The 13,249-nt window shown below is 48.0% G+C and overlaps 1 protein-coding gene across 1 annotated transcript in view; it reads right to left on the reverse strand.

Moving 5' to 3' along the window:
• The window catches only part of ITIH5 (inter-alpha-trypsin inhibitor heavy chain 5), an 85,077-nt gene that overhangs the window by 5,604 nt on the left and 66,224 nt on the right, over positions 1-13,249 (reverse strand). Inside the window, exons 9-13 of the mRNA XM_069546397.1 lie at positions 10,189-10,498; positions 8,832-9,397; positions 5,092-5,145; positions 2,977-3,093; positions 823-1,200 (exon numbers count right to left, since the gene is read on the reverse strand). Of these exons, the coding sequence (XP_069402498.1) occupies positions 823-1,200; positions 2,977-3,093; positions 5,092-5,145; positions 8,832-9,397; positions 10,189-10,498 (1,425 nt within the window). The remainder of the gene's footprint in view (positions 1-822; positions 1,201-2,976; positions 3,094-5,091; positions 5,146-8,831; positions 9,398-10,188; positions 10,499-13,249) is intronic.

Here is a 13,249-nt window from a genome sequence, read left to right on the forward strand (position 1 = left end):
CTGGAGTGGGAAGCCACTGCCTTCTCCAGGGGATCTTCCCGATCCAGGGACTGAACCCGGGTCTCCTGCATTGCAGGCAGATTCTTTACCGTCTGAGCCACCAGGCAAGTCACAAAAAAATTGTTAAAAAGAAAAAAAGAGAGAAAGAAATAGACTTTTCATAAGCTACATAATGGAGAAGGCAATGGCGCCGCACTCCAGTACTCTTGCCTGGAAAATCCCATGGATGCAGGAATCTGGTGGGCTGCAGTCTATGGGGTCACTAAGAGTCGGACACGACTGAGCGACTTCACTTTCACTTTTCACTCTCATGCACTGGAGAAGGAAATGGCAACCCACTCCAGTGTTCTTGCCTGGAGAATCCCAGGGACGGGGGAGCCTGGTGGGCTGCCGCCTACGGGGTCGCACAGAGTCGGACACGACTGAAGAGACTTAGCAGCAAGCTACATAAAGACCACATTCCTGGACTTCCCTAGTGCTCCAGCAGTTAAACATCCTCCTGCCAACGCAGGCAACACGGGTTTGATCCGTGGTCTGGGAAGATCCCACATGCCTCGGTGCAACCAAGTCCATGCACCACAACCACTGAAGCCCACGCGCCCAGGGCCTGTGCTCCACAACGAGGGAAGTCCACACAGTGAGAAGCCTGAGTGTCGCCACAACTAGAGAAAAGCCCGCAGACCCAGCAGAGCCAAAACAAAAATGTGGAAAGGAGACCACACTTCTGGGGAATTTCTCAGCCATGCAAGGCACGGGCAGCATCAGGTTCACCGTGGGAAACTGAACTCTGTGCTGTGACGGGCATGGGAATCAGCCACCTACCTAGCAGGCCGTGGCAGTTGCCGGAGAGGCCTTGGCCGTCGGCGATGTAGAAGCCCAGGTGGTTGCGCTGGTAAGGGGCTGGCTTTTTGTACACGTGGAGGAGGACGACAAAGGCCACGGTGCCCTGGATGCTGACAGTGACGTTGGCATTGGCGGACACGGACACCTCCAGCCCCCGGCGCCCCACGACCACACTCTGGTTGCAGGGGAGGACCAGCCTGTCCCCACCATCCACGATGACCCTGCTGGGGGTGATCTCCAGGTAAGATCTCTCCGGCTTGTTGACGAGGATGGTGATGGTACGGAAGTACGTGCGCTGTTTCTTGTGGCCGTTTGGAGGAGCAGGGGCCCCAATCAATTCTCCGTTCACCGTCACACCTCAAAGGCGAAGGGGAGGAGAGCAGCGGTTAGACAAACTGCCCCCACTGCCACACGAAGGGATCTCATTAGAATTTCCGTCTGCCCTTGTGTTTCTAGAACCGAGAACTTCTGCTCTCACGCAGGGACCACTCTGCACAGTGAACGAATGACTGTGTGAAGGCGTACGTGATGTGTGACCAGTGTCCTGGGTAGAAGCAGCTGATGTAGGTTTCCGGAAAAGATACACACAACTATATATAAAACAGTAATCAACAGGACCTACTGTAGAGCACAGGGAACTCTGCTCAATAATCGGTAATGACCCATATGGGAAAAGGAGCCCAAAGTAGGCTGGGCACCGAAGAATTGATGCTTTTGAACTGTGGTGCTGGAGAAGACTCTTGAGAGTCCCTTGGACTGCAAGGAGATCCAACCAGTAGTCAGAAAGCAAATCAACCCTGAATATTCATTGGAAGGACTGCTGCTAAAGCTGAAGCTCCGATACTTTGGCCACCTGATAGGAAGAGCTGACTCACTGGAAAAGGCCCTGATGCTGGGAAAGATTGAGGGCAGGAGGAGAAGGGGATGACAGAGCACGAGATGGTTGGATGGCATCACCGACTCAATGGACATGAGTTTGAGCAAGATCCAGGAATAATGAAGGACAGGGAAGCCTGGCGTGCTGCACTCCATGGGGTTGCAAGGAGTCAGACAAGACTTAGCAGCTGAACAACAACATATGGGAAAAGCATCCTAAAAAAAAAAAAAAGAGTGGATATATGTATACATAGAACTGATTCATTTTGCTGTACACTTGAACTAAAACAGCATTGTAAATCAACTATACTCTGATAAAAATTTAAAAGTGAAAATAAAAGTTAAAAAATAGAAAATAAAAGGGGGTTGACATGTTTGTCTGCTTTTGTTCCAAAAACTCTCATGTGGCCCTGACACAGTATTTCTGATCCACTAGTTTCCACTACTCCTGATTTGAAGACCCCGGGACACCATGAGCAGTGGGGTAAAATGCAAAGATTCTTCGGTTCAGTTCAGTCACTCAGCCATGTCCGACTCTTTGCGACAGCATGGACTGCAGCACGCCAGGCCTCCCTGTCCATCACCAACTCCCAGAGTTTACTCACACTCATGTTCATTGAGTCAGTGATTCCCTCCAACCATCTCATCTTCTGTTGTCCCCCTCTCCTCCTGCCCTCAATCTTTCCCAGCATCAGGGTCTTTTCACATGACTCAGTTCTTCCCATCAGGTGGCCAAAGTATTGGAGATTCAGCTTCAGCATCAGTCCTTCCAATGAATATTCAGGACTCATTTCCTTTAGAATGGACTGGTTTGATCTCCTTGCCGTCCAAGGGACTCTCAAGAGTCTTCTCCAACAACACAGTTCAAAAGCATCAATTCTTCGGTGCTCAGCTTTCTTTATAGTCCAACTCTTGCATCCATACATAACTACTGGAAAAACCATAGCCTTGACTAGAAGGACCTTTGTTGGCAAAATAATGTCTCTGCTTTTTAATATATTGTCTTGGTTGGTCGTAGCTTTTCTTCCAAGGAGCAAGTGTCTTTTAATTTCATGGCTGCAGTCACCATCTGCAATGATTTGGAAGCCCCCCAAAACAAAGTTTGTCACTGTTTCCACTGTTTCCCCATCTATTTGCCATAAAGCGATGGGACCAGATGCCATGACACCATGAGGAGTGGGGTAAAATGCAACGATTAGGACTTCTTTATTTCTAGTCCGCAAATGCAAGATCTTCTACTTTCCAGGCAGAACTCACCAGAGCCTGCGTGATCAGAGACCAGCCTCAGGATGTGCCCGGGTTCTCCGTCGATGTTGAAACAGACAGTGAGGTTGCTCAAGGGGAAATCCACAACAAAGTGGGGGTCTCCATCCGCTGCCAGGCCAGGGCAAGAACGGGAGAGAAAAAGAAAGAAGAGACATTTATTGGGCACCTTCCTGTGTAAGCACTTCTTTTCCTATTTTCTCTTGTGTTGTTGACTTAATCCTGTCAACGGCAGGTCCTCCGTGTCCACACGAGGAAGATGCCTGGGAGATGAAGCGATGCAGTGGCTATACAGGTGCTTGTGGAAAGTAAATATTTGAATGCAGGTCCCTAAATTCAAATCCAATGCTCCTGTGACAACACTGCAGTCAGCTGAGCTGCAGAGGTAAGCGGGGCCTCACCCTACACCCCCACGACAACTGGGCCCACATTCTTCAGTTCCCTCTGTGGCTGCTCCTAACCCCTTCTGTCACGCTTAGGCCAGCCTAGTTAAGTGATGTGGATGAGAACTTCCTGCCCTGTCTCTGGAGAGCCCCGGCCCTAGAGACATTCCCGGCGCCAGTCGGACACAGCCCTCGCGTGAGTGGCAATGACTGAGCCCGGTTTAGAGCTGGTGACAAGTGAAGGACACAGAGTCAGCAGGAGGCCAGCCAGCAGCGACCGTGGCAGCTCATCCTCTGGGTCCCACTGACTGTCCTGCTCTCAAAATTCTGTCCGCAGATAAGACCCCAAAGCTTGGCTGACCCCCACTCCTCGCCTGTTCCCCTCGTTTTCACCTCTGCTAAAGATGGATGGCCTTGCCTCTCACCGTACAGACAAAATATTTCCCGAGAGTCTACACCAGCTCTCTTTTCCCACAAGACTGGAGGGTTCGTTTCTCTCTATACACCAAGCATAGCATGTTCCCGAATTCCCCTCTGCTTCGTGTGGACACACATATGCGTGCACAGGACTGATCTTCCTGTCTATGTTCACGTTCCACCATTTGTATACGGTGAGGGGTGCTGGACCAGGAGTTCAGCGTTTTCAAGCTGTGAGCCAGTTAAGGGTCTTGGAGGAACTGCTGAGAAACCCCTTCTGTCCCCAGCCTGACTCAGAGGGGCCTCTGGAAGAATCTGGTTGATCTCACTGTAAACTGCCTCAAGCATCCCGTGAAGGACAATGTAATGAAGACACACAAGGTACTGGTCTTTTGTAGATAAGAAAATGACAACGACTGAAGATGAAAGTGCATATTTTTGGCGCTCTGTGGGCACGCATATAACTGCGTGGCAGTTCTCTGAGAGCGTCTTGTGCTCACTCCACATCATTTGTACTCAATCTACCAAATTCCTTTACAAGGGAAGATGCTGCTTGCTCCAAAAAAAAGAGAGCAGCGGTCTGGAAGTCATTACTCCGCTCAGTATCCAAGAGGAAAGTTTTCTTGCATTCCATAATGCGTGTGTGCTCAAAGGAATGACACCCTACCCACTGGGGACGATGTGTTTCCTCTACCCAGAGCTAATCTCCAGAATGTCCCTGGCTACGTGAACCCGCATGCCCAGTACATCATCAGCAAGGCAGTAAGGAAGGCTTACAAAGGCAGATGTGTACATTTGAAGAATAAAACGCAGGGCTTGGGTCATTATTCCATCTAGATTTTTATTATAATCCCAGGAAGCTGGCCAAGAGAAATTTTATGGTATCATTATCTGTTCTTCCCTTCTAAAGCCAAGGATTACGAAAATAATAGAATAATAATGTTTACAAAGTGTGCACTGTGGCAGGTAACTGCAACACCAGAAGCCGGAAGCGAGCATACTTCAGATCTCTAAAGACAAATGTCTTTTCAAGTCAATCATGGTGAACGCGTGCCTCTGTCCAACCCATCCTTCTACCAGGGCTCCTGCTAGGGTCCTAAGGGCTGTGTTACCTGCGGAGTTCAGGTGATGGCGTAATGACAGTCGGGGTTTCGAGAACTGCCCCCACGCTGCAGACTGGAGCTACATAAATGTAGGTCCTCACATCTTGTTCTATGAGCTGATCTAACTGGCTTCAGGGAATTTCTGGTCATCTTAGTCCTAAATATCTCAACTCTCAATCACACACAAGCATATTTCTTTCCTTTACCTGATGTTTTGGAGATTTTAATCCGTGGGTTGTATGGTTTCTTGACAGCAGGTCCTAGAGAGGAGAAAGAAGAGACCCACCATTGTTATTTATTAAAGAGGAGGAAGTGAGAGGTATAGAGAGTTGAGATGAGTCAAATACAGCTTTCAGATACATTTGTGACAATTTAAAAAACATTTGTTTTACAGGAGGAGCTTGGCCTCCCAACACAAAATGAAGGTGTAACATAGGAGGGGTAATTATTTTATTCCTTATAAATTAAAATCATATTCTTGGCTGTGATTTCTGTGTATATGATAGGAAAAAATACAGAAAATATTCTATAGTTGTGGAGGAGAGGGAAAGCAGAATTGTTTAATGGGAACAGAGTTTTATATTTGCAAGATGAAAAAGTTCTGGAGATCTGTTTCACAATGATGTGAATATACTTGACACTACGGAGCTGTACACTTAAAAATGGTTACAATGCAGAGGACAGAACGGTGGGTACCAAGAGGGAGCGGGTCGGGGGAGGGATGGAGTGGGAGACTGGGGTCAGCAGATATAAGCGTTTACAAATAAAATGGATAAACACCAAGGCCCTAACGTATAGCACAGAGAACTATATTCAATATCCTATGATAAACCATAACGGAAAAGACTAAAAATAAACAACGTATATGTGCAACTGAACTGAACTGAACTGATATATGTATGACCGAATCACTTTGCTGTTCAGCAGAAAGCAACAACATACTGTAAATCAACTATGCTTCAATTTTAAAAAAAGAATGGAAAAATGGTTACGATGGTAAATTTTATTTAACTTTTTTTTATAAAATAGCACTTTACAATAACCAAAAGGATACAAAAATGTAAAAGAAAAAGATATCATGGCAATCCAGGTCTAGAGCCGTGAGTGTAAACACAATTCACAAAGCAGTGGCAAAAATACATATTAAAAAATAACCCAAAAGTAAATTACCTCCTGTCAATAAAATAAAATTAATATATTGTTTCAAGCTGTCTGTATTAACAAGCTTATGCTCCTCTTATGCTTGTGCTTCATTGATCTTTGCACCCAGAAAATGAAGATCATAGTATCTGAATGTTTTTAAGTGCCCCCTTCTCTATCTGACCCCTCATAAGCAGGCCATGGACAGAATCAGGTCAACCACAGGGGAGAAGTGGTAGCTCAGTCTGGATGCCTGCTTTGGGAGCCTTAAACTGTCACAGACCCTCAAAAAATCTTAAAATTAAAAAATCATCGGAGCTTTAAACAAAACGAGGAAATTGTCCTGAGTACTAACTGATGCTTCAGGAAAATTTTATATCTAACGAGCCTTTTGCTCAATCAGTTGGTTATTCCTCATCTGTGTTCTTGACCCTCTGAGTCCTGTGTCGTTTATGAGTTTGCTATCTCCTGAAGCTGCAGAAATTTGAGTTACTAACATCAAATCAAGATGTTACGCAAAAAAGCCATTTTCCCTGGATGTGGCACAGATCTTGCAGCCTGAACTCATAGCACCACGAAACTTACTTATTCTTCATCCTTTTCACCAGAATGAATACTGTCCTAGTTTTGCCAAGACAAGCTCCACTCTTTCTAAAAACGCGATGTAGCATTTTTCGCCTCTACATTAGGGTCTGGACTTTCCTCTAAATTTCTAGTTCTGCACTCCTCATGGGAGAGGGTATCTAACACGTGCAGAACCCTCATTCTGTACCTAAGATGCTGCACATTAATCCTTGCAACAGCCCTTCAGGAAAGACACCACCATCTGCATTTTACAGGTGAGAGAACAGAAGCTCAGAGAGGTTCAGAAGCCTGCCCCAGGCCACAGCTGGCGAGGAGATGCCATGAGCTGAAACAGTCTGGATCCTAAGGTTGTGCTCTCTCCACCACGCCCAGGTGATTCTCAGAGTTTAGAATCTGAGGATCGTGAGAGGCCTGGGTTCATGTCAGTTCCCTCACCTTAGGACATGTGAACCTGGCAGGAAGCTAATAAAAACATCACATATGAAAAAAGTGCTGTTTTCCACAAGCAGATATTACTGAGAATATAACCCTTTGCTTTGGTTGAATTACTTTTCCTGCCTTTTTCCCATTCTTTTTTTTTTTTTTTTTTTTTGGCTGCACCTTGAGGCATGTGGGAATCTTAGTTTCCTGACCAGGGACTGAATCTGTGCTCTTCGCATTGGAAAGCAGATTTTTAATCACTGGAGCACCAAGGAAGTCCCTCTCATTCTTGTTTCTACTAATTTCCCCTGAAAAATAGCATGGGGACAGATAATAAAAAATTTCTGTTTCAACTCTGAATCCTCTTATATAGAACTTAATTTATTCTATATAATTTAAATAATATCTATAATAAAATAAAATTTCATTTATTTCATTGTAAACAAAATCATTAAAAATACAATTTTAATAAAAACATGAGCAGTAAAATTCATAAAATATACAAAACATGGGCTATGATAAACCTAGATAGCATATTAAAAAGCAGACATCACTTTGTTGAAAAAGGTCTGTATAATCAAAGCTATGGTTTTTCCAGTAGTCATGTATAGATGAGAGAGTTGTACCATAAAGAAGGCTGAACGCCAAAGAATTGATGCTTTCAAATTGTGGTGTTGGAGAAGACTCTTGAGAGTCCCCTGGACAGCAAAGAGATCAAACCAGTCAATCCTAAAGGAAATCAACCCTGAACATTCATGGGAAGGACTGATGCTGAAGCTCCAATACTTTGGCCACCTGATGTGAAGAGCTGACTCATTGGAAAAGACCCTGATGCTGGGAAAGATTGAGGGCAGGAGGAGAAGGGGGTAGCAGAGGATGAGATGGTTGGATGGCAGCATCGGCTCAATGAACATGAGTTTGAGCAAACTCTGGGAGATAGTGAAGGACAGGGAAGCCTGGCGTGCTGCAGTCTATGGGCTCACAAAGAGCTGGGCACAACTGAGTGACTGAACAATAAAATATAATATGTAGTAAAATTTCATTTTATTTTACCTATTAAATTTTATCATATAAATTTTATTTTTATTTATATAAAATCAAGCATAAGCATCAAATGACATAAATGAAGTGTTTAAAAATATAGAAAGGTGGGCTTCCCTGGTGGTCCACTGGATAAAAATTAGACTTGAAATGCAGGGGAAACCGCTTTGAGCCCTGACTTGGAAGGATCCCACAGGCCGTGCAGCAACTAAGTTCGTGTGCCAAACTACTGAGCCTGTGCTCCAGAGCCCGGGAGCCGCAACTACTGAGCCCACGTGCAGCAAGTACTGAAGCCTGTGTGCCCCAGAGCCTGCGCTCCACAAGAGAAACCACTGCAAACAAGCCTGCACGCTGCGACTAGAGAGGAGCCCCCCCTCCCCAGCTGGAGAAAACCCACGTGCAGCAATGAAGACCCAGCACAGCCAGAAAAATAAAATAAATAAATCTTTAAAAAATATATAGAAAGGCACTTATAAACGAACATTTGTTTACTTGTCTGTTCATTCCTGTGGCTCGTGGCAGGCACTCAATATTGATGATTTAGCGATAGACTGACTTTACCTTCTTGAACTTCTCTATAGCGATCCACGGTTTATAATAACAATACAAACACAAGCGAACCCACTGTTGGCTAGGAGCTGCAGGAATAGAACGTTGTTTATAAAAATTATGATACAAGAAAATAAGAGAGGACCTTGGCCTGAAAAAGCAGCCAGAAAGGGCCGTGTGGGTCCCCACACTGAACCACGTATACGCTCACCTGGTTGCAGGTGTGTGCCTCGCAGGCTCTGCATCACCGCTTCGGGTCCAGTGGCCACGGATGCACTGGACATGCCGTAGGCGGCCTCTGGGGTCTCTGTCCGCGGTGCTGACTTCAGCGTCATGGACGTGAAAGGGATGAGGAAGCGGTGGTTCACGGCCAGCGCCTGGGCCTCCTGCCTCAGCCGCTCCCTTTCCGGCTCCTCGAAGCTCTGCAGCCAGGCACTCAGCAGCTCCTTCAGGGTCAGGTAGCTCCAGAGACGTTCCAGGTGGTTGGGCTCCTCCTGGCCACGCCCCCTGGGCCTGGGGCTCTGCGGGACGTCGATCCCCACCTTCCGGGGCTCCACGGGCACGTCCTTCTTGAGCACCACAAACTTCTTACTGTTGCTGGCCGTGACCTCCACGTGCAGCCGGTCCATTGCCCTGTCCACCAGCTTCCCTGCGATTACGATCTCCGAGCCGTTGAAGTAGTTGGGGAACAGGGTCCTGGTGGCACGCTCCACCAAGCCGGGAGGATAATCCACGCGGATGTCGGAGAGGAGCGGGGTCCTGATCTCATCGTAGAACCTGGGGAGGAGGAATGGAGGGGAGAATCAGGGCCTGCCAGGGCAGCAAGCAGGACAGGGCTTAGAGGAAACCATGGGCCCCTGGGGAGGCAGTTCTGATCTTAGCAGCAGCCAAGTCCAACATTCCACCCAGAACATCTCAGACAGGAGGCCGTGCAGCAGAGGCTTGAATACCACTGGTGATGGGGAACTCACTGCCCCCCAAGCTCCCTCGTCTCTTGTCCACTGAGCTGAGGAGAACCAGGGAGCTCCTGGCAGTAAATCACCATTTTCCTTCCTGCAAGCTCCCCCCACTGGTCTCACTTTTGCTTCTGGAGTAACACAGTGTGAATGAGGGTAATCCACCTTCAGTATTTAGATGCTGGAAGACACTGACCTTCAGACGGGTATAGACACTGCTGCATATTCCGTGAATATGCATACTCCTTCTTACCTAGCCTGATTAATCTTAACAAGTCTTCACAGAATATAATTTCAAGAATCCCTAACAGTCCTGCCAATACTTCACGTGGTTTTTCTCGTTAAATTCTATCATCCACAGGTGAGAAGGCTGAGGCATAGAGGGTCTTAAGGCCTAAAGTCATAAGGCAGGGCCAGAATGTGAACCCAGATCAGCCTGATTTTAAGATGCATAGATCAGATTCGGGGTCCAGCCTCATGTCCAGGCCTGCTGAGCCTGCCCTCCCCACCCCAAGGACACAGGCAGACTTGGGGTCCAGCCTCACGTCCAGGCCTCCCGCTGAGCCCGCCCCTGCCCTCCCCTCGCCCTGAGGACACAGGCAGACCACAGACCCGATGAGCTGGGCTCGGGCGTCGTGTTCTTCGTGGACTCGCCGCGTGAGCCCGCAGTTCTCCAGGGACAGCTTCTCTAGCAGCTTGAAGTCCACGTCGGCCCCGATGCCCACGGTGAAGATGCAGATCCGGCCCCGGGTGGCCTCCCGGGTGTTGTTGAGGATCTTAAGGGTGTGGGTCTCCCCGACGGTGGGCTTCCCGTCCGTCAGGAAGACCACAAGGGACACGCTATGGTCCTCGATGTTGTTGTGGGCCACATAGTCGTTGAGCAGCTGGATGCCCCTCTGCAGGGCCCCGTTGATGTCCGTGCCTGCGGGACACAGAACACGATGCTGGAGGCTCGCTGCCTCCCTCACCTGGACACATCTTCACACCCCTCCCATGCACCTGCAGGAGTGACAGGTGGGGAGAGCAGCCCCCTGCACTCTCTCCAGGTCACACAGGCAGCCTAGAAACTCTGCAGATGCATAGGAATGGTGCAGAGTTATATAACCTCGTCCTGAAGGTGTCTGATGGGCGTCCCAGGTGGCTCAGTGGGTAAAGAATCTGCCTGCACACTCTTTACAATAACCGGGACATGGAAGCAACCTAGATGTCCATCAGCAGACAAATGGATAAGAAAGCTGTGGTACATATACACCACGGAATATTACTTGGCCATTAAAAAGAATGCATTTGAATCAGTTCTAATGAGGTGGATGAAACTGGAGCCTATTATACAGAGTGAAGTAAGAAAGAAAAACAGCAATACAGTATATTAACGCATATATATGGAATTTAGAAAGACGGTAACGATGACCCTATACATGAAACAGCAAAAGAGACACAGATGTAAAGAACAGACTTTGGGACTCTGTGGGAGAAGGCGAGGGTGGGATGATTTGAGAGAGTGGCACTGAAGCATGTATATTATAATATGTGAAACAGATCACCAGTCCAGGTTCGAGGCATGAGATGGGGTGCTCAGCGCCCGTGCACTGAGATGACCCTGAGGGGTGGGACAGGGAGGGAGGTGGGAGGGGGGTTCAGGATGGAGAACTCATGTACACCCATGGCTGATTCATGTCGGTGTATGGCAAAACCACTACAATATTGTAGAGTAATTAGCCTCTAATTGAAAAAAAAAAAGAATGCAGGAGACATGGGTTCGATCCCTGAGTCAGGAAGATCCCCTGAAGGAGGAAATGGCAGCCCACTCCAGTATTCTTGCCTGGAGAATTCCATGGACAGAGGAGCCTGGTGGGCTACAGTCCACGGGGTCACAGAGTGCACACGAGGGCCTCTGATGGGGGCCTCAGCTTAGGTGTCTCCATTCCCTTAGCATGACCGATCTGCACCTCTTTTGGAGAATCGCTTTGAAAGGGCAGGAGGGTGTTGGGTGCAGGGACTTGGAGAAAGAAGCACCCCGGAGGGAAGCAGGGAGCACCGAGCGTGGAGGTGGGAATGTGGAGACCTTCGCGGGGATGCCCCGTGTGGCCTAGGGCTGGAGGACGAGGATTAGAGAGCTCACTCGTTTTTTTTTGTTTGTTTTTTTTTTTTTTTTTTTATTGCTGGTATCGCCTTTCTGGCTTCCTGCCTCTTCAGGGTCTCCCCTGTTCATAAGGACCCCACCAAGCGAAGGCTGTCCAGTTTACACCTCCCACCACCCCCGCCATTTCTAATTCAGACACGCTTGTCACTAGCAGCTCTGATTAAAGTCAGGGGACACTGTCTGCCGTGGATGCTGGACAGGTATTTTGCTTGGGGTAGGGTGAGATGGGTGGCGGGTGGAAGTTAAATCTACCAGCCAACACGAGGCTTCTAGATTCTAAGAGTTTCATTCTGACAGCTGACGTGAACACCCATTTCCTTTTTCTGACCCCAGTGGTTATTTTTTTAAGTGTCCTTCTTGACAAACCAAATATGTCACTCATTTTCAGTACACAGTTAATGATTTTTAGTAAATGTATAAAGCTGTGTTCCCATTACCACCATCCTGCCACCTCACTGGCGTGCTTTTTCATCTCCCTGCAAAATCTACCGTATTTGATTGAATCAGAAAATTTCCCCCGTTGCTTCACGTCCTGCAGAATTTCTGGCTGAAAATATAGATGTCTGCGGCTGTGCAAACACATCACTAATTCGTTCTAAGATGCACACATGGTCCACATGGAAGGGGAACTTACAGCTGAGACAGTACGCAGCACTTCCCTGGGTTCGCCCGCTTGCCTCTCTGAAAGCCTCACCTAGCTTCATTGCCTCTGAAGGTGTGGACATGGACCAGAAGGCAGGTGTTTATTTCCTCTTTGATCCAGAACTTAAGCGATGATGCCAAATCTCTCATTGCACTTTAAAGCCAGGGACAGCCCCAGGCAAAGGATGTGCTTAGCTTTTCTCATGCCAGGCACAGCAGGGCTTGGCATTGAATCTCTGTTAAGTTGAGGCATCTCCTGCACACTTAACAACGGGGGTGGGCAGCAGGGGCTGGGACTTCCCTGGTGGTCCAGAGGCTAAGTCTCCAGGCTCCCAAGGCAGGAGGCCCGCTTTAATCTCTGGTCAGCGATTTAGATCCCACATGCCAACACTAAGAGTTGGCATACCACAACTAAACAATGCCTCGTGATGTAAGTGAGTCCTGGTGCAGCCAAATAAAAACAAAAAATGGAAAAACAATGGGAGAGTTCCCATGGAGAGTTGAGAGAGTCCCAACCATTCCACTGAGAGCTCCCCCAGGGATATTAAAGGACCACAGTGCACCAGCAAGAGGGTCTATTTGGGTAAAAATGGCCATGTCTGTGTGTGCTTAGTCACTCAGTCATGTCCAACTCTTTGCAAAACCTGCCAGTCTGTCCATGGGGATTCTCAGGCAAGAATGCTGGAGTGGGTTGCCATGCCCTCCTCGGGTGGGGGGGTAGGTCTCCCCAACCCAGGGACCGAACCCAGGTCTCCCACATTGAGGGCGGATCCTTGACCAGCTGAGCTACCAGGGAAGCCCCCAAGTGGCCATGTCTGACAGCTGGAGAAGACTTCCTGTGTGCGGCCACTGTTCTAAGCACTTTAAATATCTTAACTCATCCTAAAA

This window comes from Ovis canadensis, chromosome 13 (assembly GCF_042477335.2).
Source record: "Ovis canadensis isolate MfBH-ARS-UI-01 breed Bighorn chromosome 13, ARS-UI_OviCan_v2, whole genome shotgun sequence".
Lineage (NCBI taxonomy): Eukaryota > Metazoa > Chordata > Mammalia > Artiodactyla > Bovidae > Ovis > Ovis canadensis.